This window comes from Nicotiana tabacum, chromosome 20, assembly GCF_000715075.1.
Source record: "Nicotiana tabacum cultivar K326 chromosome 20, ASM71507v2, whole genome shotgun sequence".
NCBI lineage: Eukaryota > Viridiplantae > Streptophyta > Magnoliopsida > Solanales > Solanaceae > Nicotiana > Nicotiana tabacum.
Window position 1 is genome coordinate 89793248 of NC_134099.1, and position 26574 is coordinate 89819821.

Here is a 26574-nt window from a genome sequence, read left to right on the forward strand (position 1 = left end):
ATTGCTTGATTATAAATTGGACTAAATTTTTGATTTTTTTGAAGATGAGTATAAATTTGAAAAAGTAATTTTTATCTTTATTTTTTTCAAGTAAAACTTAATTTTCTTCCATAAAATTATAATATTTCTCAAATGAAATGCATATCTAAACAGAATTTAAAATTTCAAATACTTTCTCAACTTTTCTCAAAATATATACTTTTTGCTTCAAAAATTACAATTTTTATGTCCAACTGCCTAACTTATTTAACGCGGAAACCCCTGAAATTACGAAATCCAAGGTTCACCTGGACCCGTCCTATCTGGCATAGCGCATTTAGTCAACGCAAACGGAAGCCAGGGTCAAACAGGAGGAGCCTCCATACTTATCAATTCTCATCTTGCGATTTCTTCATCATCTTTAAACTCTGAAAATTTATCCTTCTGTTCGGTTTGCACATTAAACGATCGATCTTTTTTTCTTAAATTTTTACATGATTGCTATTTCGTGCTCATTCTGTTCTTCGATCCCCTTTTTACTTGATACCAGTTTATTAAGGGCTTCAGTTTCAAATCTTATCGGTTAATTTGGTTCAATCAATTGTTCAATTTGAAAAAAATTGAGATCGATGGTGAAGGAGACGGAATACTATGACATTTTGGGAGTCAGCCCTACGGCCACCGATTCTGAGATCAAAAAAGCATATTACATTAAGGTAATACTCTGAATTACGTATTTATTTTATTTTCTAGTGCCCTTGTTATTTGCATTTACCCTTTTCAATTTCTCTTTTTAAATTTGTTAATACACTTTGTGGCTAGAGTTTTAAGTATAGGTTTGAACAATTAAAAGGATTTTTTTCTATGAGCACTTGCTTGTCTAGTTCAAGCTGAAAGCGGATAATTAGGTATATATGGTTAACGAGTTATAGTTGAGAGGTTTTGTGTTTGAAATTGAAGCTACCTTTAAACCCAACACAGTTAAAATGGTACAAGAAGTAAGATTTCTTGCCCCATGACTTTGGTCTAGTGGCAACAGACTAAGAGTGCAACTTGTGATGTGCGGGCTAAAGGCACATCACACGTTTAATCCTGCCACCTGGTACTTAAGTGGAGAAGGGCGGAGGGGCGAGGAGTTGAGCCCATTCTCATTGAATATCGAACGGTGCGCCACTTGCCCTTGCGGATTTCTCGGTTATAAAAAAAGTAAGATTCTTTATTAAGCAAGTATAAATAATCTTGTCTGTTACTTATCAACACACACTCACACACAAGAATCATGTCGGTGCTCCGAAGAACGACAAGTAACATAGAGAGGTGGAGAGAATTAAGATGATCTTTTTGGTTGGCGTGGTGAGTTGATCAGGAGTGGATTATATAATTACAATAATGAAGCTTTATTAACAAAAAAATGGATAAAGTCTAGGTATTTTAGATAGAAGAGTTCCTATTACAAATTCTGTCCAAAAAAAGGATGTAGGTTTTGGTTATAAATGGATGGAATGGAGCATGCAAGAAATAGAGCTTCGCAATTCTTTTAAGGATTGTGGTAAACTTTGAGGACGAAGCCTCTATTTAAGGCATCTTTTATATGTGATACATGCGCGTTGAGTTCAAGACTAAGACTCCAAAAGTTTGAATAGCATTTCCATGTTGAACCTCATGTCATTGTACGTTTCATTTTTTCTCGCTATATATGATGCCATCAAATTTGAGGGAATAAACTTGGTGAATGGTAAATTATGCTAACTTCTCTTCTCTTACCATTTTCGGTATTAAAGTGACTTTTTGATTATCAGTGTAAGGTTAATCAAATGGACAGTGGTTTTAGTTCCTTTTTCCAGGTTTAGCTAGTTGGATATTTGGTAAAGAGGAGTAAATCGTCAGCTGTATGTCGTACCTTATCGACTCATAAACAAAGGAGTAACTGTTGGACTTTACAATCTGATTTGGAGACTGATTTCCATAATATTTTGAGTAAAATTTTTCAATGTGGAAGTCATAGTGTTGATTCATACTTCGGAAACTTGGGGCCTTCACCTAGCTATGTATTTATGCTCTTTATTGCTGCTTCCAGTTGTTAACTTGAATAAGTTGATTATGATTTACCCACAAGCAGTTATGGTTTTGTTTTTTGTTATTGCCTTAGGTTTTGTTCATTTTTTGAACTCATAGCCTCATGAATGAGCATATCACCCACAAACAACAACGATCCAGTGTATTCCCACGGGGTTTGTGGAGGGTAAGATGTACGCAGCCTTACCCCTACCCTGGACGGGACGGGCAGAGAGGCTGTGTCCGATAGACCCTCGAGCATATCACCCACAACTACCAAAAAAAACAAGTGATGAAGATTAAAATTTGTAGCTCATAGACTTGAAAAGAGTTGGAACTAAATGGAGACAAGTTTGGAGAGTTATAAATTCCTAATTTTAGTTTCCATTGCTTATGCTAGAAATCACCTTTTACTATATAATTTCATTCTTGACTCTGCTTCCATTCTAGCTTTCCATGTAATGACTTCTTTTCTTCTAACCTAACCTTTGTGGTACAGGCACGGCAGGTTCATCCTGATAAAAATCCAAATGACCCTCTAGCTGCACAGAATTTTCAGGTGACTTTAATATACTTTTTTTTTTGGGTTGAGAACTCCTTGATGATCTATTCTTAAGCAGCTAATTGTTTTTCCAAGTAGAAGATATTCCTTGTGCTCGTGCACGCTTCAGTTTTACAGAAGAATTTCCACATATGATTATTCAATAAATATCACTAATCAAGTAATGCATTGATTTGTTCTTGCACCTTTTTCCATGTGTGGTCATTTTTAATCTTGTCTAATCTTATGATTACATATTCATATTAAAATTTGTATCTTTATGTACTAATTTGGCTATAAAGGCCAAGCATTCATCCCGATGTAGTGTTATTGGTCTTACAATTGTTTTATATACCTTGCCTTTCACTTTTGTATGTTCCTTCTATCACATAACACTTTAGTAACACTTCTCCATTTTAACCATCATATTATAGAGAAGGATTTTTGTACACTTGGGGAATAACTCTATTTCCCATATTTATTTTTGGTGCACCTACGAGGTTGCTGTAGGTATAGATGATCAGGTGTCGTTGGTAGAAAACCATATTTTTGTGAGGATTTCTACATTCTGGTATACGTCTTGTATACGGGTATTTTTGCCCATCATTAATAATTTTATACTTGATTAAAAAAGTCACCCATTTTGATTCTATGTATAACATTTTCCTCCGTCATTGCATTTGGCTCGAACATCAAAGTATACATATGAATTGTTCGTATGTAGGCACTACAATTTTGTTTAATCGTACTTTGACTTCTCTCTCCTTATGTAGGCTAAACTTGCATTGCATATATTCAACCTTACATGTACTTACTTAAAACTCTTACTCCCTATTGTACTTCTCTATAGTTCAACTTTTGGTTGACATCCTTGCTAGTTTGGTCAATTAGCACAATATCTTCAGCAAACAACATATGTCGTGATACCTCAGCCTTTGTATTGTTAGTTAGCTTGTCCATAAATAGGTAAGCAAGTACATATTCAATGTCGATCATTGGTGTAAACCCATGGTTGTGGAAAACTCATTTTTATCTCTTACCACTTGTTCTTGCTAGTGACAACTCCTCCATGCATATCTTTTATGGCGTATATATATTTAATATGAATGTTTTATTCAACACCCACCAAAGGACTTTTCCTGACACTTATTATACGCTTCTCCATGCCAATAAACACAATATGTAGATCTTTCTTTCTCTTATAATAAAATTTCCATCAGTCTTCTTAGCAAGGATGTAGCCTTTGTTTTAGATCTTATAGGCATAAATTCAAACTGGTTACGTGTCGCTCTTGAGATAAACAATGATAGTTCACACAACTTTGGAGATCTCATTTTTTCCTTGTATATAGGAATCAAGGTACGCTTTCTCCGCTCGTTGGGCATCCTATCATTTCTTAGTATAATTTTAGATTATTTGCTAACTAGTCTAACCCCCCCCCCCACCACCACCACCAAAAGACACTTCAAAACCTCTATAGGGATACCATCTAGATCACATGCTTTTCTAATCCTTATATTTTCATACCATCTATAGGGAGGTTCTGTGGAGGTGTTTGGAGGTCAACAGCATTCCGGTGGCGTACACTAGGGTAATTAAGGATACATATGATGGTGCTAAGACTCGGGTGAGGATCATGGGAGGTAACTCAGAACACTTCCCAGTTATGATGGGATTATGGGATTGCACCAAGGTTTAGCTCTTAGCCCATTTCTATTTGCCTTGGCGATAGACGTACTGACGTGGGACATCCAAGAAGGTGCTATGGTGCATGTTATTTGCTGATGACATAGTGCTGATTGACGAGACGCTAGGTGGGGTCAACACAAGGTTGGGGGTTTGGAAACAGATCTTGGAATCAAAAGGTTTCAAGTTGAGCAAGACCAAAACAAAATACCTAGAGTGCAAATTCAATGAAGGGACTCATGAAGCGGACGTGGTTGTGAAGCTTGATACTCAAGTTATCTCGGGTCTATAATCCAAGGTAACGGGGAGATTGACGAGGATGTCGCACATTGTAGTAGAGCTGGATGGATGAAATGGAGGCTCGCATCCGGTGTTCTATGTGATAAGAATGTGCCGCCAAGACTTAAGGGTATTCTATAGAGTAGTGGTTAGATCGACGATGCTTTATGGGGCTGAGTGTTGGCCAGGAAAGAACTCCTATGTGCAGAAGATTAGAGTAGCAGAAATAAGGATGTTGAGATGGATGAGCGGATGTACCAAGAGAGATAAGACTAGGAATTAAGTTATTCGGGACAAAGTGGGAGTGGCCTCCGTGGAGGACAAGATGCGGGAGTCGAGGTTGAGATGGTTCGGGCACGTTAAGAGAAGAAACATCGATGCTCCTGTTAGGAGGCGTGAGAGGTTGACCATAACGGATCTGAGAAGAGGTCGAGGTAGGCCAAAGAAGTATTGGGGAGAGGTGATTAGGCAAGACATGGCGTTGCTTCAGCTTACTGAGGACATGACCCTTGATAGGAGGGTGTGAAGGTCGAGAATTAGGGTAGAAGGTTAGTAGGTAGTTGATAGTTTCTCTTTTTCCGTCCAGTAGTATTAGTAGCACTCATGTAATGTCATATTCTTAGATCTTTATTACGTCATATTGTTTAGCTCCCTCAATTATCATATTTACCTGTTGCTACTACTTAGTACTACTTATTCTTTTCTTCCTCGTTTCTTTTTCGTCTTCTTCTTCCTCTTCTTCTTTCTCACCTTTTCTGCACCAAGGGTCTATTGGAAACAACCTCTCTATCTTTGCTAGGTAGGGGTAAGGCCTGCGTATACGCTACCCTCCCCTGACCCCACTTGTGGAAATATATTGGGTTTGTTGTTGTTGTTGTTGTTGTTGTTGTTTTTGTTATATATTTTCGTGGCATCGTTTGCTTCTACCGGCCTAGTTATGTGACTGTGGCTAAAGTTTTTGAATATTCTTGAATCTTGTATCAAATAAATATGACCTACACTAATTGTAACTAAATAAATTTGAATCCTTCTGATCATTTAGTTTTTTTTGGATGAGTTGCAAAATGTAAGCTATATGCTGCTTTTTTCGCTTCCTCTTGTACAATGTGGGTAATCCTAATGGTGCAAGTGACATATTTTTATTTTTCTATCTTATCTATCATATCTCATTTTGTATGGCTCATCTATTCATATTTCTAAATACAGTTTAGTGTTGGAAGTTACAATCGATCAATCAACCAAACTTCGATCTCAAATCAGTTGGGATGAATTTTCTATAATCATTCCACCCTATTTAGGTTCTTTTCATTTAATGCTAAATAATTTGCCTTCAAATGCAAATTAGGGTTCTCTAAATCTCACACTTATCCATACACGAATAACTAATTTAATTACATCTAGTTGGTATCCCTATATGAATGTAGTGCTTCCATTGCATTTGGTCTTAGGTAAGCCACATTGATTCGATGAGATTTATAAGTCTTTTGAGACAATTTCCTTTTGTGTGATTTGGTTTATCTTGTCCTTATTTATCTCCTTCAATCATCATATTGTCTAGAGGTCTATATAGGACATAGTCAAATCTTTTAAGAAGACTTCTCATTTGTCCTCTATTTGTGGTACTTACACCTTGGTCTGATGTAATCATTTCTAAGAGCTGAAAGTTTATTGTAGTAAAATAAAATAGAGAAGAAGTAAGTCATCCTCTTTTACATTATCGGGTAGTGTTCTCGCTTGTGGTGAGAAATATCGAGTTGGTTTGGAATCCAGTGGTTGATGCTACACATGGTTAAAGAGTTGGTGTTACCTGGATGGAAGAGGGAAGAGAAGATGCAGGGCGTGGGAGGTTGCTCCACTAGCACTTATGTGAACCATATGGAAAGAGAGAAATAGAAGCGCTTTGAAGGAGTAGAGAATGATTTTGTACACTTGAGGAATAACCTTTTATCCCTTATTACTTTTTGGTGGACCCACGAGTTTCCTGTATAAATGGTTGGGTGTCGTTTGTAGAAAATCATATCTCTTTGTTAGGTTTCTACGTTTTGCAATACTTCTTGTACGTTTTCTTTTGCTTTCATTAATAAAAAGATTACTTCATCAAAAAATAATATAATGGGGTCTAAAGTTGAGAGAAAATTTGAAAACTGATTGACAATCCAGTCACTTTTGTGCTTGTCAACTGGTCTAAGTCAAAACCTAGTTAGATGTTTGTAATCTTTGTATTATAAGTGTTTTTATCATTTAATTGTAAAACAGGTTTCAATTGTTTCCCACGACTCCTAGTATCTAGAGTACTTTTAGAACTTATTCCTAAGCTGTTATCTTCACACTGATGAAATTCTTGTTATCTCAAAAAAGTGCAGTTGTTTGTTCAAATCCGCAGATCTTTTGGAGAAAATTCAAGTCAGATATAACCTGCTGATAAGAGATATAAACTAGTGATATGATCTGTGCAATGAAGCTTCTGTGGTTTCATGTGCTATTGCCTTCACAAATTCTTGTTTTCTCCTTTGTTGCAGGTGTTGGGTGAGGCTTATCAAGTACTGAGCGATCCAGCTCAACGACAGGCCTATGATGCACATGGAAAATCAGGAATTTCAACGTAATTTCTTGCTCTTGTAGTATTGATACGTGCACATTTGTATTTGTCATAGTACAATTTATATTTGGGACCAGTATGTATATATAACTTACAGGTATGCTCTTATGTCGATGTTTCATTCAGTATTTGTCTGCTAATTCAAACTTATGTGGTTTGAATTGTTTGCAGAGACGCAATCATTGATCCTGCAGCAATTTTTGCTATGCTTTTTGGAAGTGAACTTTTTGAGGAGTACATAGGTCAGCTTGCTATGGCATCAATGGCTTCATTGGATATTTTCACAGAAGGTGAAGATTTTGATGCTAAAAAGTTGCAAGAGAAAATGAGGGTATAGTTCTTCATTTTCATTTAGCTTTTATGAATTCTAAGATTGTTGCTTATGAAAATTGAATTCTAACATTTTTGTTGACTTCATGTATATATGGGCTTAAGCTTGTAAAATGATAAAAAAACTGAGAAGGAGCTTGAGAAATGGTTATAGTGGCACTTATATGTATATGCTTGTATGAAAGAAACAACATTCATGTTCATGATCTTAATTGCCGATTTGTTAAACATAGAATCCCACACGGTGTCTCACTCTTTTACTTTTAAAACAAAAGCTATTTTCCCGAAAAGAAGAGAGAGAGGCCCTATAATATAATAAGCGTGAATTAAGGGAAAGGATTCAAAAGATTTGGACATGTCTGCATAAGGCCTTATATGGTGTCAGTTGAACTGATGATACATTAATTAATTAAGGAAGAATAGGGAATCGGAAGAAATAACAAGTTTTCTTTTATAAAAATATTTTGGCTGACTTAGAGAATGAATGGCATGTGACATATTGGAACTCTGTCGAGTGATATGTTGGATCTGGTTTTTCATTGTCCGAACTAACAAATTGCTCAGGCAGCTTATCTGTTTTTGTAGTTCAATTCACTGGTTGAAATTCTCATAACAAGAACTTTCTAGTTGTCTTATGCCTTTCAAGCTATATTCTTTAAAAACCTGTGCGGTCATTTTGTTGTTAATGGGCGTAAAGCGCCTCCAAGACAGCAGTTTTCTTTTATTTACTATTCGGATGATGTATTTGCCAATCCTGCTCTACTATATTATCGAGAAGTTAATCAATGATGTCACATTGCATGATATTTCAAAAAGAAGTTGATGTTGACTTCACAACAGTCAGTGCATTGCATCTTTGCATCACACTTTGTTGGATCTCATATTTTTCGATAAAAAAGATACTACTCCCTCTGTTTCAACTTAATTTTTTTATTTTATCTATTTTACCCTTAATGAGAAGCTTTTATAACCACACAAATGTCATGGCCCCACAAAACTTTTACCCCTTAAGCTTTTAAGACCACAAGTTTCAAAAGTCTTTTTTCTCTCTTAAATTCCGTGCCGAGTCAAGCTACCTCATCTAAATTGAAATGGAGGGAGTACTATGAGTTAGATGGTCTGAGTTTACTGTATGCCGTAGAAGCTGTATCGGTTTATGTGTTTACTATTGCTATGGCCAAGTACAAATTTACTTCTTTCCTTCTTAATCTAACACAGGTTGTTCAGAGGGAGAGGGAAGAAAAGCTTGCTGAAACTTTGAAAGACCGGCTTAATCTGTATGTACAAGGAAATAAAGAGGACTTTGTTCGTCATGCAGAAGCGGAGGTGTCAAGGCTTTCAAATGCAGGTTATATTCTCATACCTACTAATTATTCCTTCAACCCCTTTTCGTACTGAAGTGCTTTTCTGACCTTGCCAAATGTTGATACATAAGGGGCTAGGTACAAGCAATATGCATATACAGCTGTATCATCGGCTGCGAGTTTAATAGTGTTGGTACACTTGCATTGATTCTGGTGTCCTCTCGGAATAACAAGGAACCCAATACTTCTGATTAATGATACTCAAAGTTGGTGGAAACCCTGTAATCTTGCTTGCGTAAAGGGCAGCCCAGTGCACTAAGCTCCCGCTATGCGCGGGGTCCGGGGAAGGGTCGGACCACAAGGGTCTATTGTACGCAGCCTTACCCTGCATTTCTGCAAGAGGCTATTTCCACGGCTTGAACCCGTGACCTCCTGGTCACGTAATCTTGCTTGCGTGAAACCCATAACGCAAGGATTGTTATATAGTGAATAATTATGTAGGGGATTAACTACTTAGAAGCATTTTGTTTTTAAATACTTTTATCCACGTATTGCTAATGCGCGTATTCTTATTCCATAGTTTTCCCACATAGAATAATGTATAGATTCCTGCATAAAGTTATGCGAATATTAAGCTTAATACCGCCAACCAAATGTCGCATTAGTTATGTCGAGACTATTTTCTTTTATGCAGCCAACAAGATGTTGTAGTTATGGGTCGATTGTTTTTCTTATGCAGTTACCAAATCATTATATGATTTTTTGCGAAATATTATGTCAGGATGCAGCAAATTATTAAGTATCGGAATGAAACAGATCCAAGTGGAGTAGATATATATTAATGATGCATAATTTCATGTAGTTGACTCCAGCTCATTTGGAATTGACACGTAGTAGCTGATGTTGTATAAGTATCCATTGAAGCTGTCTGGTCTTGTTCTACAACTTATGTTCCCTGTTGATCTGCAATCTCCTTTCCCGCATGCCCTCTCAACTCTTTAGCTTTGACTTTCTTGATATTTTGTTGGTGACTTTTGATTGACATTGCTATGATTATAGAATCTTTTCTCATCAACTCAATATTTGGTAACAGCTTATGGTGTTGATATGTTAAATACAATTGGATACATATATGCAAGGCAGGCAGCTAAAGAGCTTGGAAAGAAGGCATTATACTTGGGTGTTCCATTTATTGCTGAGTGGTTCAGAAACAAAGGCCATTTTATCAAATCCCAAGTAACTGCTGCAACAGGTTCATAGTGCTGGCTTTAAGCAGTGCTGTATGGTTAAACCTTGTGTTTCTTATTTCCCAAATGAACAAACCATTTGCACCTTCTCTGCTCAATCTGTATATTAATATGTGCATAGAGCTTACGAAAGAATGCTTGGTTAGCAAAAAGCTTACGAAAAAATACTTCCTTACAGTGTTTACCCTCTTCATTCAGTTTTGTGGTTTGATTAGTTCAAAATTTGTTTTTAACCAATTTTTGCTTCTGTTGATATGTCATATAACCTAGATGACTTAGGTTTGACAGTAGGATAGTATAGACAAATTTGGAGAGGAGTATCAGGCTGAGGAATTTTATGAAGTAAAAATATGAGTTCAAAATAGTTTTAAACTTTTTCTCAGTTTTCAGCTTGTACAACTATCACTAACCAGAAATGACGTCTGCACATAGAGGCTATGGTAAAGACCAATTGAAATTGGAAATACTTTCCGAACATTGTTCCTCTTTGTCTTTGTTCTGGATTGTGAGGTCTATTTTTGGTATAAACATGCAATGAAGGTGTTTATCTTTAACGTGTTTTGACTTCCTTTTTTTCTGTTGGAAAAATCTTATTCCTTTCTCTTACACGTTTCTGATTGGCTTCTTGGGTGATATACAATCTAAAGTACAAGAGAAAAATGGTACATTGATTTAAATAGTTCTACCTCATCAATGCTTTCCAAAACGTCTTTTTTAATCCATTCACTTATCAAAAAGGAATTGCAAGGTTTGAAATTAAGCTTTTGGGTCTTTCTTGCATCACTTCTAAGTTCTATAATAATGTGTCCTCAATTATAGCTGACGTAATTGTGATCAACTCGCATTTTTCCAGCCAGCCAACGTGTGTAGAGTGGTACTTGATTACGATATTTATGGTAATGTTCTTCTGAAATAAAATAAATTCATTGCTTCCTAGGTGCAATTGCTTTGATTCAGCTACAAGAGGACATGAAAAGGCAGCTCAGTACAGAAGGAAATTACACTGAGGAAGAACTTGAAGAGTATATGCAATCCCACAAGAAGTTAATGATTGATTCTCTCTGGAAGCTCAATGTAGCTGATATTGAAGCCACCCTTTCTCGTGTTTGTCAAATGGTTGTTCACGCTTAATCATGTTCTGTTTGTGACTTATTTTGTATTGTATAGTTTTTATTTCGTTATTTTAGTATTCATTGCTTTATTTAGGTTCTACAAGACAACAATGTGAAGAAAGAAGAGCTTCGTGCTCGTGCAAAGGGGTTGAAAACTCTTGGCAAAATTTTTCAGGTACTACAGCTCACCAATATTTTTAATATGTAGTGTGATCCCTTCATTTAGTTAACATATTAGTTCTGAAGAATGAACTGCATATGTTCAGAAGGTTAAGAATGGCAATGAAACCGAAACGACGGTAAACGGTCAAGTACACAAGTTGGACGGAAATGATCCGAGTTATGACTCTCGTTCTTCAACTGCGTCAGTACAATCATCAAATAAAGAGGAGGTGCCTTCTACTGTATTTGCATCACAGGTACTGCTCTTGATTGTGCTCCATTTTCCTTTACGAACAGCTATCTTGCACGGGTTTGTTTCCTTTACTGGCCTTCTTTTCTTTTGGTCAATTGCCTTTTTGATCCTCATATTGTAAGTTCAAATCCAATCTCTTTTGCATCATACTACATCAAGAACACCCCCCCCCCCCCATATTGTAATTTTCTTTTTCTTTTGGTGTTCCGAAGTCGAATATATTGCATTGTACTTGTCAAGAAAAAAGGTAGATATTCCATTATAGTGAGTCTGGAGAATATTCTGAGATTCATCTCAAATGAAGCAAAGATCATGTAACTGCCTTTTTCATTTGTCTCAACTATTGGAGTAGTTTATTTATTCACACTCAATTTTGTACATATCTTCAGAGCCCATATGTGGAGGCTCCACAGTTTGCCGGTGGTCAATTCAGCTATAACTTCCCCATGCCGACTGCACCACCAGGTGCACAGAGACATGCATAGATACGGAGTTTGCGAAGAATTTATGTAGCTTGTGAATGGTAGTGCTTGTTGTTGTATGGCTTTTTCTTAGGGAAGAGAGGGAGTTTGAGCTTCTTATGTATCCAGTGTGTACACATACTTAAGGCATTGATTCCAAACTTGTGGAACGGATTGGTGAGCAGAGAAAAGCTTCTGGACATGTTGCTTTCATGAAGGACTGCTTTGTAATTAATTTGTTCGAGTGTTATTTGTGTGGCCTGTATATGCAAAATATTATATTGCATTGGTCTATTCATCATGTTCTATAACCAGTGAAAAGTTTGTTATTGAGCTATTCTGATTTTGTACTCAAGACTTGCGAGTACTTCCTAATTGAACGCGTTATGAACAGTAAACAAAAAATTCTTTATTCAAAAATGTGTTAGACGTTTTGAAGTTGACCAAGTAATTGATGCAAGAAAGAAAGTTTTGTCACTTTGGCAAAGTGCGCAAGATCTCGACCTATATCGGTCTTCAATTTCAGAAATAGCCAATTCGAAGATTCTTATTATTACACTTAGTGGGCGTCTTTTTGTATTCGGATTTTATATAATACTTAAATGTATCCAAAAGGAATTATAAGAATTAGCTAGTATGATTTATGAATACGAATCATGCTATCATAAAGAAAATATGATAAACGTGACGTTTTTGAAACTAAGCAAAGCATATAGAATTATAGATTACAGATGAGAAAGCCTTTTTGTCCTAAGGTGCAAAAAGACCGCTCGTTCTTCAATTTTGGTCATATACTACACGAAGTTTTTCAATTTTGTTCTTCATTACGCCAATTCATCACCTTGTGTTAGTAAATTGCCTTGTATTTATCCTTGGCAGTAACAAAGTTCTAGCATGAAATGGATGTAGTCTACGTATCCAAATTATTCGAAAAAAGTCTAAAGTTTCACCTCAACTTTTACTATGGTTTAAAATTACTCTCAAATTGGAGCTCCTTAGAAATCAAGGAAAAAAGAAACCTTTTCCTAACGGCAAAGACAATAATTAAAGTTTAACGGATGGCGAAATTGTTCAATTTTAAATAGTACATAAGTAAATTTGACCCTTTTTCCAAGTAAGAATGACGAATGCCCGTTACATATTATCTCCAGTTGGTCCACCTTTTCGAAACCAAATGTCATTTACTTAAATGACATGTTGACCATAGCTAAAATGATCTTGTCTCCCTTAAATAGTTGCTCCTGAAAATTTTGGTTGCTGGCTTTCATTGAATTGCAGAAGGTATTACGAGCTAACTTTGACCTTTTATTTCTCTTTTAACTTTGGACCAAAAGTGTACTAGTTTTGCGAACTTGGAGGACTATTCATGTTCCCATTTATATACTAGAGACCAAATGAAATCTATTACTTCCAATTCACTTTATGTGACATTATTTCCACATTTTACATTTAAAAACAATTTAGTTCAAAATTATTTAATTTTTAAAGTTGAGGGGGAATTTGATTTTCACTGATGTATATTTTGTAGCCACACAAATATTAAGGTATATTTAAGATCACAAATATCAATAATTTTTTTGTATTTTTAAAATTTTATACAACAACAACCCAGTGGGATCCCACAAGTGGGGTATGGGGAGGGTAATATGTACGCAGACCATATCTCTACCCTAGAGGGTAGAGAAGCTGTTTCTGAAAGATCCTCGGGGCGAGAGGAAGAATAGGAACAAGTAAATAATAACAACAAGGCCAGGAAAATGATATCAACGATGTAAGGACCGGAGAAAAAATAAATGGAAGAAAGCAGTAGCAATAGCAATAGCAATAGCAAAAGTAATAGCCACAAGCAGTAACACATCGAAGTGAAAGATAGTACTAAAACAACCATAATACTGGCATTGTAAGAATCGAAGACAATGTACTAGTCAGCTAGCCTTAATAAACCTGAAACAGATCAGAAAAACACACGACGACCTATTACCCTATAATCTTCGACCTCCATACCCTCTTGTCAAGGGCCATGTCCTCGGTAAGCTGAAGTCACGCCATGTCCTGTCTGATCACCTCTCCCCAGTACTTCTTAGGCCACCCTCTACCTCTTCTCCTACCTGCACCTCCTCTCTAGGGCATCTAGGTTTCTCCTTCTCGCATGCCCGAACCATCTAAGTCTCGCTTCACGCATCTTATCTTCCATAGGGGGGCACGCCCACATTCTCCCGAATATCCCCATTCCAAATCTTGTCCAACCTAGTGTGCACACATCCATCGCAACATCCTCATTTTGGCTACATTCATTTTCTGGATATGAGAGTTCTTGATTGGCCAACATTCTACCACATATAGCATAACCGGTCTAACCGTCTCCTTTTAGAATATTTTTTTAATATTAAATTAAATTATTTCACATAAGTTAAAACAGAATTATTATTATACTTAAAAGTACAACTTGAGTTTTTTTCGTTAATTTTAATCAAGGGAAAAGAAAAGTTTTTTTTTACTTTTAGCTCGTGCCGAAAAAGTATATAAATAATTTTTGTATATAACATACATGTTTATCTACAAAATACGAGTAACAATTAAATTTGATTTGGGATTTTAAAGATATGTGATTTAGTTCAATACCAATTAATAATCAAGAAATATGAAGTAGAAATGAAAGAGACAATTAAGTAATGTTACTGGTAGAAGTGAATCAAATCAATGTTACTCAGCAGCAGTGACCTCGAGCTTAGTGACCTCGAGGTGGGCTTAGAATAGTAAGAACAATTAAGTAAGAAAATAAAGTAAGAACAGTAGAGCTAAGGACAATTCTGATGAACAGTGGGCGAAAAAGTAGAGAGTATATTCTTTGCTCAATGATTAGATGGTGTTACAAATGATTGGGGTCCCCTTTATATAATAGGGGAATCCCTAAATAAGGTATATTTCTATTTACAGTAAGGAATATTCTTGGTACAGCTATCTAACTGCCTAGTACGAAATCATACGATCTTATTCCGGGATTTGAGCCATGATCTTGGGGACGTGGCAGGAATCTAGCTCATTCTGTTACAAACCCATAACGGTATTATTTCAGGGTCGAGCACACTTGGCCTCGGTATTCCTCGAACTCCTATCTCCGGTCATTGCACTCTGTCTTCGAGCTCGAGTCTGGTCTACCGGTTTCGAACGCGACCTCACCCAGACTTGGGCCTAGGACGGAACCTCGAGCCGATAAATCGGAGGCATATGATTTTGACCGTATATAGATAGTCCCCGTGTTTCTTAGAATAAGATGTTAAAAATGATTTGAACCTCGATTTTCCTGAGCCTCTTATGATGACATCATGCTCGTGACTTAGGCGCTTTAAGTGATCGGAAATGTCATGTCAGCATGCTTCCCCAAAACATCAAATGCGTGCCAACACTGGTCGGCTACTAGCGTCGCCGAACCGTCGTCTCCTTTCTATAAATATGAGGCTACTCTATTGGACAAAGAAATGTACTCATTTCATCTTCCTTTACTTTGATTCTTCCCCTTCTTTACATCTGTTTCTAATCATCTGTTTCCATGGTTCGAACCTACGACCTCCTGGTCGCATGGTAGCAACTTTACCAGTTATGCCAAGGCTCCCCTTTTCAAAACACTGATTCGAAACAACGAGAGAAGGGCGCAGAATCCTTCCCACATCAGAAAATATGTGAACTTCACCCTGTCGCTCATCTCTCTTAACTTCAACCTGGTGTGGCACTTCATTCCTTTTGTTTTCCATGGAGTAAGGTGGCACTATCATCTACTAACTTTTGCATCCTACACTAGTACAACGTCCCAAGGCTAAACATTCTTGGATCGTTGCTCGTGCATCTGGCAGCCTTTTTTGGTTTTTCTTACGATAGAAGGTGAAGCTACATCTTCTTGTCTTCCCTTCTGGTCTTTTTCTTTTGCCTCTCTTTTTCAACGAATTATGGCCCAAAAATTCAACAAAATGCTCAATCCCCGCTTCTGGAGATAAAGTTACATTTATCGAGGGTTTTCTATCCTAAATTTCTTCAAGCACACAAACATTTCCAAAGATCAAAATAGGGTCCCCGGGAAGGAGGTTCCCGAAGATGCCGCTCTCGAGGACGTGGCCCTAAAAGTAGATTAGGTTCTCGACTTTTGTTTTTTGCTTCTTTGTTCATGTGTAAGGATCCTTCATGGATGTTGTAAATATATTTTGTAACCATCCATTGGAAATATAAAAGGATCTCTTTAGCTCTTACACATCGGCCCTTAGGCTTTTTAAGTTGGCCCTTAGGCTCTTTAAATTGGCCCTTAGACTCTTATATATTGGCCCTTAGGCTCTTATACATCGGCCCTTAGGCTCTTTAAGTTGGCCCTTAGGCTCTTATATATCGGCTATAATTTTTCCCTCTTTTCGGCTAAAAGACTTATCAAAAAATTTTGTATGCTTTAGCATGTATTTTTTGTACCTGTTTGAGTTTTTTGAAGGTTCGACATACCGGAACCTTATTAGCAATTAGTTTGTGTAAACATAATCGAATACCTCTTGAGGGTTTTTTTCGAAGGCTGATATTATCGAAGCCTTTAAATTATTCGAGGGCTGAATATAGCGAAGCCCTTTATATTTTGCTTTTGCCAAGGGTAGCCTGATTAACCATTTTTCAATGTTTGAAGGCCTTTAATTATGGCGGAAGTCGGACGTCTCTGAGCCTCATTATTTTGGCCATAGCCTTTGTAAGCACGTGATTTTTGCCCTATGTGAGAATTACTCCCAAAAATTCAAAATAAAATAATTTTCCTTTTGTGTGCAATTTTGAGGATTTCGTGGCATTTTTGGATAATTATTTGTATTTGTCCGTGCATGTTTATTTGTTAAATTAATAAAAAAAATACAAAAATATGTCGCATTTGCATTTAGGATTTAATTCTACAATTAGGAGCAATTAAGTTTGTTTTACAAGAACAAAAAATCATAAAAATAATGTACAATTTTTAGCATTTAATGTCCAAATTGTGTGATTTTATCGTAATTGCTATTTAATTGTGTGTTAATTGTTATTGAGAGTTAATTTGCACATTTATAAATTAATTTAGTTCTATAGGATAATTTAGGATTTTTAGAATTTAGTTTTAGTTTTAAAAAAAAAGCAATGGAAATAAGAAGAAAATCGGATTGGGCCACCTTTTAATTTAAATCAACCAGGCCCAAACCAAATAATCCCCACCGGGTCGACCCGACCCAGTCCACCCCATAACCCAAACAAATCCTAACCCCCCTTCTTCTATTTTTTCATTTTTCATTTTTGAAAACCCTAACCTAAAAAACATCTGCCCCCCCCCCCCTCTTCTCTACATCGTCTCCAAACGACCCCAAACTCCACCTCTCATGGCTGCCCCTTCCCCTCCACTATCACCTCCCATGGCTGCCCGCCCCCTATCCCTTCATCTTCAACCAACGAACAACACCCCGTCCCCCTTGTCCCAAACTCCTATGGCTGCCCTTTCACCTTCTTCGTCAACTTCAACTCCAGCCATGGACGAACCACCATAGCTGTTGCTTCGTCTTCACTGCCTTCCCCCTCGTCGACCTCCAGCTCCTCACAGTCCAGCAACGCAGCCACACACAGCCACCATCACTGCTGCTTCTTCTTCTTCGTCATGGCCGCTGCCTCGTCGACCTCCAGCAAACCAAACGCCCAAGCTCCCATGGTTGCCCTTCTGCATCTGCTTCACGTCCAAACAACCATAGCTGCTTCGTCATTCATCGAACACCAAACGCAACTGCTTCCTTCTTCAGCCCATCGCACAGCCTCCCAAACACCATTTCCGTCCAGTTTCATCGTCAAACGACCACCCCTGGAAACTCAGCTGTAGCTCGCCATTAACCATCGTTGAGGTCGTCCACCAACAGCAGCTTCATCTCACGTCGAGGTCGTTGGCAGTCTTGGTTCGAGTTTTCCGTTTCCGTTCGAGTTCGTCGTTGTTCATTTCCGGTTAGTTTGTTTAAGTTTCATTTCTGTCCGTATTTTGTTTGATATTCTCGGATCTGAAATCAGTATATGTTTGATTCTTTTATTGTTTGTTGTTTTTCATTTCTTGATTATTTCTTCAGTTTGTTTTTATTCATTTGTTCTTGTTTAGTTTTAATATAGAAGCGTGTTAGTTTAATCACTTGAATCCTTTATCTTGGTTGCAATGTTGTTAGATTTAATTTGAAGTTCGATTGATTATTGAGTTTAGTGATTTGAATCTACTTGTTTGTTATGTTCAATTTGTTACTGTTATTGAATCTGAAAGTATGTTTGTTGTTAAAAATATTGTTCAGTCAAAATGATTTCAGTTGTTTCTTTATTGTTCATCTATGGTTTGGTTCCCTGAATCCTTAGTCTTTGTTTTGATGATATTTGACATAATCTGAGTTTCTAGTTTAAATTTGTTGATGAAATTTGATTAGGAATTGGTTATAGCTGCTGTATTTTGGTTAATTGATTAGGTGAATTGGTTATAGCTAATGTGGGTAGAATGGTAATTTAGTAATTTCAGAGGGGTATTTTTGGAATTGAAAATTTGAACAATTATTTATTTTGAGTGTTCTGTCCACTAAGCGCTAATATATTAAAATAATACATAAAATAATGCGTAGTGGGGGACAAGACATAATGGTGGGGAACTAATACATTGTTTAATATAGTGGGGGACAAAACATGCGGTAGTGGGGCAATAAGAGAATTAAATAAGGAAAAGATATGTGTTAGTGGGAATTAATACATTGTTTAATATAGTGGGGGATAAAACATTAGGTAGTGGGATTCAAAAGGGGGATGGGTAGAAGATGGTGGGATTTAATTTAAATGCTTCAAAGTTTGGCTATAGAGAAAGAAGAGCTTGACACAAGTAAAAAAAAAGGGGTTTCTGAATATTAAGAGGGGATTCGAGAGAGAATAGGGGAATTTTCTGAATATTAAGAAAGATTTGAGGATTTTACGGAACAGAAAAAAACATTCTGGAAATCTAAAGAGAGAGTAGTATACACCCGATATACAATCTGCATACATTGGATATACAGAGGGGTCAGAATTTAAGGGTTAAACATTAACTGGTCTTTCAATCTAAAAAAGATTCACTTTGTTTCTGCCCGTTGATTGTTGTTGGTGTTTCTGAATTTTCATTTGGTTTGTTCCTTGAGTTTGGTTGGTTATTTGCTACTACTTCATTGGTTATTGCTGGATTTTTTTTGCTTGATTTTAAAATCTGTCACTGGTTTCTCGTTGCTGGTTGTTACTGGTTGCGGGGTGTTGCTGTTGTTGTATGCTACTGCATTTCTGCTGATCTTCCTCTTCTTTTGCTTCTAATATCAGGTACACAAATTGATACACTGGTTCTTGTAGAATGGAAACTGAAGCATAAATATGAAATGAAGAGTTGAAGTTCTGAATTTATCTTAGTTATATTCTGAATTTTAGTTGCATATGTACATTATTTAACTTCCTCTAATTAGAATCATGTAGTTGTTTGATATATATAATGGAACATCTGACAGTAGCTTAGTGGATGAACTGTCTATGTATGCTAGTTAAAAAGACTAATGGTGTAGTAGCTCTGTTCAGTTAGTTCGTTATGGTTTGATGATTATCATGTCTCAAAAAAGCATGTTAGCTGATTTAAACTATTCTTAAACATTCAACAGTTAGCTCATTAAACAAATAGCCCGTTTCGGAATTTGTAGGAATATTGTTTAGCTAGATACTACTGGTTAATTTCAGCATATAAATGGTTTAGGATTAAAATTAGATTGCTAAGTTCTTTAATTTGGCAAACTGTGAGCATGTGTAGTATGATGTAACTAGGTAGTAACATGTGAATGAGATGGCCCGGGTCCAGTTTTGTACCATACACGTTGGGCCTGGGCCCTCATTGGCAACGGACTGCCCTGCTTGCATCATTTTCAGATTTTTACGAATCATATTCGGAACCCAACTATAACAACTCGTAAGCATATAAATAAATTAGGACCTTTTCTCTTTTATTTTTAGAGACAAATTTAGGCACTTTAGGATTATCCTTTTAAAATAAATGAGATGAGCCTCGCCCAATAAAATGCACAAGTTGCGGGGCCCTCAATAATTGGTTAATAATTGTATAGACTTCGGATTCCGCCGTTTAGCAAATTTCACGGCCTTACCTAAAATAATGATACGCTAGTCGCTTTAGGCGCGTACTTTAAGTAACATTACCTTCTTAAACCCGGGTGCACATTTATGTGACCCAAATCCAATCTCAACAAAGTCGAAATGTATCTCTAACCACGGGTGCATTGATGTGACATGGTTCGAGATGTGTTTTCACGACGTTGTAATTCTCTGTTAAAATAATAATAGTAATAAAAGCGGTAAAGAGTTTAAAGTTTGCACATAAGTTCATAATTGTATAAAATCAGATAATCAAGTCGAATATGACAGTTGAGCGACCGTGCTAGAACCACGGAACTCGGGAATGCCTAACACCTTCTCCTGGGTTAACAGAATTCTTTATCCAGATTTCTGGTGCGCAGACTGTTAAACAAAGGCATTCTTTTCCTCGATTCGGAATTTAACCGGTGACTTGGGACACGATAAATCTCCCAAGTGGCGACTCTGAAATAAATAAATAAATCCCGTTTCGATCGTCCTTTAATTGGAAAAACTCCCTTATCCACGCCCCCTTGCGGTTGGCGCGGGCGAAAAAGGAGGTGTGACAGTTCTGGCGACTCTGCTGGGGAGGTAACCCAGAATCTCTGGTTCAGGGTTCAAGAATTCAAGCTTAGAATAATTGTTATTATTTGGCTTCATTTATTATCTGATTTTATTACATGTTTTAGCCTAAATGTGCAAAATGTTACTCTTACCGCTTTGATATTATCTGAACTGTATATATAAACTGCTACGAAATCCCTCTTTTCTCTCTCTTGAGAAGTGCACGCTGGTCGTGACTTCTTTCTGTTAGTGTTCTATCCCAAAATAGAACGAGGATTCGGAGGAGTTGCAAAATCGGATGATCTTTTGGTTATCGGTACACAGTTCTCATCCTCGTCTCGAGTTGTCCGCTCGGGTAAGCCAGGTCTAGAACAAACACCCAGGATAAACCTAGTATAACAAAACCTCATGCCGGATCCCTAGTAGGAACGCTTATTTGCATCATGTTGCATTTGACTTAGGGGACTCAACACAGGGGTTGGGTCCGTCTAGGACAAGCAACCTGAAATATAAAGACCATCCTGCTGCATCCTGTTTGTTTTGCACATTTATTTGCTACAGATCTGCATGTTGACCGGCTTATGAAATCGGGAATTTTTGAAAAAAATTGTGAAAAAGAAAAAAAAAATAGCAGTGTAGAAAGATAATTCTGAGTTACCGGCGAACTTTGCCAAAAATTTATGAAAAAAAAAATGTTTTTCTTAGTGTAATTTATTTAAACAAGTCTTGTTGTCAGAATTAGTTTATTGTCGTGTCCCGAACTACGCGGGTCTGATTCTCACCGGATGTGAGATACGTAGGCAAACCTCTTCGGTTCCGCCACCATATTCAAAAAAATCCAAAAATATTTTCCATTACTCGCTTCTTTAGAAAGTCTTTCTTTTAGACCTCAATTTTAAAAAAAAAAATTTTAAAAAAGTTACAAAAATATTTCCTTTTAATCTCTCTCAAAATCCAAAATTTATTTTGTTTAAAAATTCAAGATTCGAAAATATTTTTCTTTTGTAGTATTTCTTTCATAAATTCAGAGTAATAGTCCAAAAATATTTCCTTTCTTTTTTAGAAGTTTTTTTTTGAAATTTCAAAAAAAAAAGGAAAAGAAGTTAAAATTCAAAAAATATTTCTTTAATCATCGTTTCTTTTCAAAAAAAAAAAAAAAACAAATCGAAATCCAAAAATATTTTCTCTCTTCTTTGTAAGTATTTTATTCGGAAAAAAAAGTTAGTTTATTTCCTTTAGTCCTGATTGGCCCGAACTACGCCGGTTTGATTCTCACAAGATGTGAGATACGTAGGCAGCCCTCATCGGGTCCAACCTCCCCTTTTGCAAAAATAGCCAAAAATGTCAAAAAAATTTCGTCATAGAGTTGGGTGATGCTGTTTTTGTCAGAAATAGCCGAATGTTCCCAAAAAGGACGCCGGAAAGCTGGCTTTGCATAAACGGCCACCTTTGGTCATGTTTTTCGTATTTTGGTCGGTTAGCTAACGCAGCCTTAAAATCTTCGTCCCCGAGGTGCTGAAAGGCCGCATTGGCAAAACCCGTTTTTTTATTTTAATTTAAAAAATAATAAGAAAAAGAGTCAATGGTCAAGAATACCGTTTAGATTTTTTGGTCAAGAATACCGCCGAGCCAGCCTCGGCGGGTGTCTTAAACCGTTCTTGCCGAGATAGCCTTAGAGTATCTTTCAGTTGTCAAAAGGCTATTTTCGTAAAAGAACTGACAAGTTTGTGAAGTGTCATAAAATAATCTTCCCGACCTCAAAATTCATGTGAAATTGGGAAGGGGCCACGTATACAAAAACAACCATTTGGTTAAAATCGGCATATAGGGGAAGGAATCTGTCATTTTATTTTGCTTGAGTTTGTATTTCTTTTTATTAGAGAATGTGGGCCTTTTGACTTTCGAGTCTGTTGTTCGTTTTTAAGTGATTCCAAAAATATTTTATTGTTGTTTACCTTTTATGTGGCAGAACTACGCCCGGTCTGATTCATGAGGGGACATGATACGTAGGCAATCCACATAAGATTCGACCACCATTAAAAAAAAGAAAAAAAAGGAGCACAATTACAAGAAGCCGGAATGACGCACATAACTGAAGCAAATGCATGACAGAAATGGTTAATTGCCTAGTTGCATTGCATCCTTAATGTGTGCTTTCTTATCTGTTGAAAACCCTAACGCTAACAGGTTGCTTCCATTTTGTCCTCTTTCAATAATCAGAAAGGTGGTTGGTTGTGATTCTAAAGTAACGCTTCCTTGCAACACAGAGGCAAAAGATAATGGCAGAGAGCAACAGAACTGAGCGGGTTGGTACCGATGCCCAAAAGCGGTTGGTTGAACAAGACTACGGGTTGGTAGAAGAGGTAAGAATGTTGATACAGCATGTGGCAGATATGTATCAGGCATGGATGAATGGGAAAGCACCACCCCCGCCACCGCCTAGCTGCTTGAACTCTGTCCTTACCCAAGCACCTAACCCAATAACGGATGATCCCTCATACTCTCCTTATCAACCCACTTATAACAACTTTCCAAGCCACCCGAGTAGCTCCAGCACTCGTCGTCCAGCTATATCCTCCCAACACTACTCCCCTCCCCAACGCTACTTCTCTCCACGGGACTACCAAAAACATGTTTCACTTTCCCAGTACCCAGCTCCACAAAATGCCTATCCACCCTCACAAGCCTACCAAAAGCCCTCTGGATCAGGTTTCCGGCCCAATCAAGCATTTAAGAATGAGAGGTTACTGAAGAAAGAAAAGGCTTTTACCCCTGTTGGAGGATCATATGCCAGTTTGTTCCAAAAGTTGAAGCAATTGGACATGTTGAAGCTGATTCAGATAAAAATGCCAAACCCTCTGTCAAAGAAGCTTGATTTTTCTCGAAGGTGCGCATATTACTCAGATGCCACGAGGCATGACACAGAGAAGTGTTGGAAGCTGAAGAAAGCAATTCAGAAGCTTATTGATGCAGGTGACATTGTCATGCAAAATCCAGATGCAACATACACTAGCCAAGGTTCGTCGCCTATTCGTAATAAGATGCCTATGTCGAATATGACTTGTTGTGAAAAGGAATATGAGAAGTCTTCTGAGATCCTCGGAGGTCCCAGTAATGTTGATGCCGAATTCAGTGGCTAAGATGCCGAGCTTGGCAATTGGGAAGACGCTCCTTTATTGGTTGGTCAGGGAGGAGTTTTGGTGGTTCATTTTGTTATCATTTCTGTTGTCTGGGTTATTTGCAGGGTTGTAATCCGGACATTGTCTTGTGTCAAACCCTCTTATCCTTCCATTTTGTCCTAGTGGGTTGTTTAGGGTTGTCTAGGATTGTTTTAGGGTTATACCCCAGTTGTTTTGCTTGTTTCGTAATACGAATCGTTTCACCGCTTGTCTAACGCAAATTCCGGTCTTTTGTTACCCCCAGTCATATTCTTTGATTAGTTCTTTTTATCCTTTTGTTTTGTCTTTGTTCAACGTCGATTCTAGTGACATGACATGCACGCACAGTTTGGGCCTAATCTTAAGAGTTAATTATAAAGCCATTGGGAGATGATCGGGCCTAATCTTAAGAGTTAATTATAAAGCCATTGGGAGGATACGTAGGCGATTCACGGCTCGGTCATAGTGTGCATAGTGTGGGTGTAACATAGTGTAACAAAAAATCAAAAAAAAATCAAAAAATCCCCAAGCAAGAAACTGGGGCAGAAGTTGTGTTTAATGCAAAGAAATCTGGTTCTGAAGGTTGTAAATTTTGAACCCAAATTGATTCGTTTTGAGCCGCTAATACCCTTTCCTTCTAGCCCTATGCAAAACCCCACGTTACGGTCCAAAGAAAGACCTTTTGACCAATCTTCGAAAGATGCCGAGTCATGCAAATGGAAGTCAAAAATAACACTCTGATCCCCGACAGAAAAGTAATAAAATGAGAGAGTCTTATCAGTGAAAACCTTCACGGGCACCTTGAGGCGGCTATAAGTTGAGAGAAAAACCAAAATGAGAGAGGCTTGATAGTGAAAACCCTTCGGGCACTACAAGTCGAATAAAGATTAAGAATCATACAGGAAATCACCAGACGAAGATTGTGAAAGACGATTAACGACGGAGGATAGGCCGCATGTGCATGTCATGGCTAATAGAGTTGGTATCCACATCTGATAGGTTTTACTTCGTAGTTTTCTTGTTAGGAGTCATATTTTTCTTTTACCTTTTATTCTTTTTCTTGTACCTTTGTCATTTCCTCTTCTTGAGTCTCTTTGGTCAGAACAAGCGAGAAATGATTTTAAAATTTGCCATCAGCTTTCCAATTATGCAAGACAAGATCTGACTAGTACGTCAAAGTGGTATAAGTCAGGAAAGAACAAGCACAATGAGCTGGTAATAGTCAACGTGCTTTGAGGTTCGCGCAAAATACCCAAGATTGGTCCATATCAATTCAGGGACAGTGCAACAAAAAAAGGGACAGGGGGATTGAACCGAGGGTATATTCAATGATGAAATTGACAAAAGGATGAACTAGTGTCAAGAAGGATATCCCCAACATAAATCGAGGGTTATAAGGCCAAGTCCAGCGGAAAATCAAGAAAGAACAACGCGCAAAACAATGGACATAATTGGGAAATTCATAGGAGACTTAAAGGTTGGGGAAATGCCAGTTCACGGACAGTACTGCAAAAGAAGATATTGGGTCTGCACCGGGAAAAGGTATTTCAGTAACACAGACGAGGGAAGGAGTAGTTAATCAATGAACAAACATGCAAGATCTTCAAGTGAAATCAGCTGGCATGAAAATACATGAGGTCAGATAAGGAGACTAGGAAAATGGTTAAGAGGTTCGTGAATAAGGAATCGCCAAGAAGGTCGGAAGGTATCAACCCAGTTCAAGATGGTCAGACAACGCATAGATGGGAAAATGGTTAATGGCATCCCCAGCAGGAGTATCACAACCAACCACCACATTTCAAACTGACCAAATTTTCTTTGATTTGAAGCAGGGACAGGGAATGTTACCGATGATGGAAAGATGCGACACAAGAAAGATTGTCAAACTGGGGCAGAAAATTTTCGTTCATTTCGAAAATTTTCGAGAAGTCTAACACAAGTTTGGTGAAAAGCGGTATACCCAGCAGTTTCTTCGGGAGAAGGCAAAACAAGTTTTGAAGAAAGTTATGTCACGAGGAAGATAACACAAAAAAAAAAAGAAGAGAAAGACCAGTTTTGCAAAAGGAAACGGTTTGCAGAAGAATGAAACATCAGTCTTGAGGGAAGTAGTCTTTGAATGAGTAAGATAACATATTTTGAAAAAATGTTATCCCCAGCAGTCCGCAGAGAAGACAGTACAAGTTTTGAGGAAAGTAGTTTCGAAGAAATATAATTCAAGTTAGAAGGAAAATGGTTGATAGCATCCCCAGCAGGAGTATCGCAACCAACCACCATGTTTAAACTCACAAGTTTTCTTTGTTTGGAACAGTGATGGAAGCTATGTTCATATCAAAGCTTGGAAGGTTGAAATTTTCAAGTGTAATGCCCCAATTCTGCTTACGCAAAGGCTATTGAGAAGATCACACATCACCCCTAGGAGATACACTTCCTAGTCTGGGTCTTTCGGGTTATATTTTTGCTTTAGGAGACGCACTTCCTCCTAAGTTTATTTTACCCATAGGAGACGCACTTCCTCCTAAGTTTATTTTTACCCATAGGAGACGCACTTCCTCCTAAGTTTATTTTTACCCATAGGAGACGCACTTCCTCCTAAGTTTATTTTTACCCATAGGAGACGCACTTCCTCCTAAGTTTATTTTACCCATAGGAGACGCACTTCCTCCTAAGTTTATTTTACCCATAGGAGACGCACT

The 26574-nt window shown here is 37.4% G+C and overlaps 1 protein-coding gene across 2 annotated transcripts; it reads left to right on the top strand.

Moving 5' to 3' along the window:
* The first annotated feature begins 253 nt into the window (after positions 1–253).
* LOC107762047 (chaperone protein dnaJ 10-like) lies at positions 254–12329 on the top strand. Of its 2 annotated transcripts, none has more exons than XM_016580358.2 (10): positions 254–695; positions 2534–2593; positions 7060–7142; positions 7311–7470; positions 8688–8817; positions 9867–10025; positions 10958–11136; positions 11227–11307; positions 11399–11551; positions 11937–12329. In XM_016580358.2, the coding sequence occupies exons 1-10, from the start codon at positions 609–611 to the stop codon at positions 12030–12032; spliced, it is 1188 nt and encodes a 395-aa protein (XP_016435844.1). In that variant the 5' UTR covers positions 254–608; the 3' UTR covers positions 12033–12329. The 2 variants fall into 2 exon arrangements, with proteins under 2 accessions (XP_016435844.1, XP_016435845.1); XM_016580359.2 differs by having other exon boundaries at positions 11402–11551.
* Positions 12330–26574: the final 14245 nt, after the last annotated feature.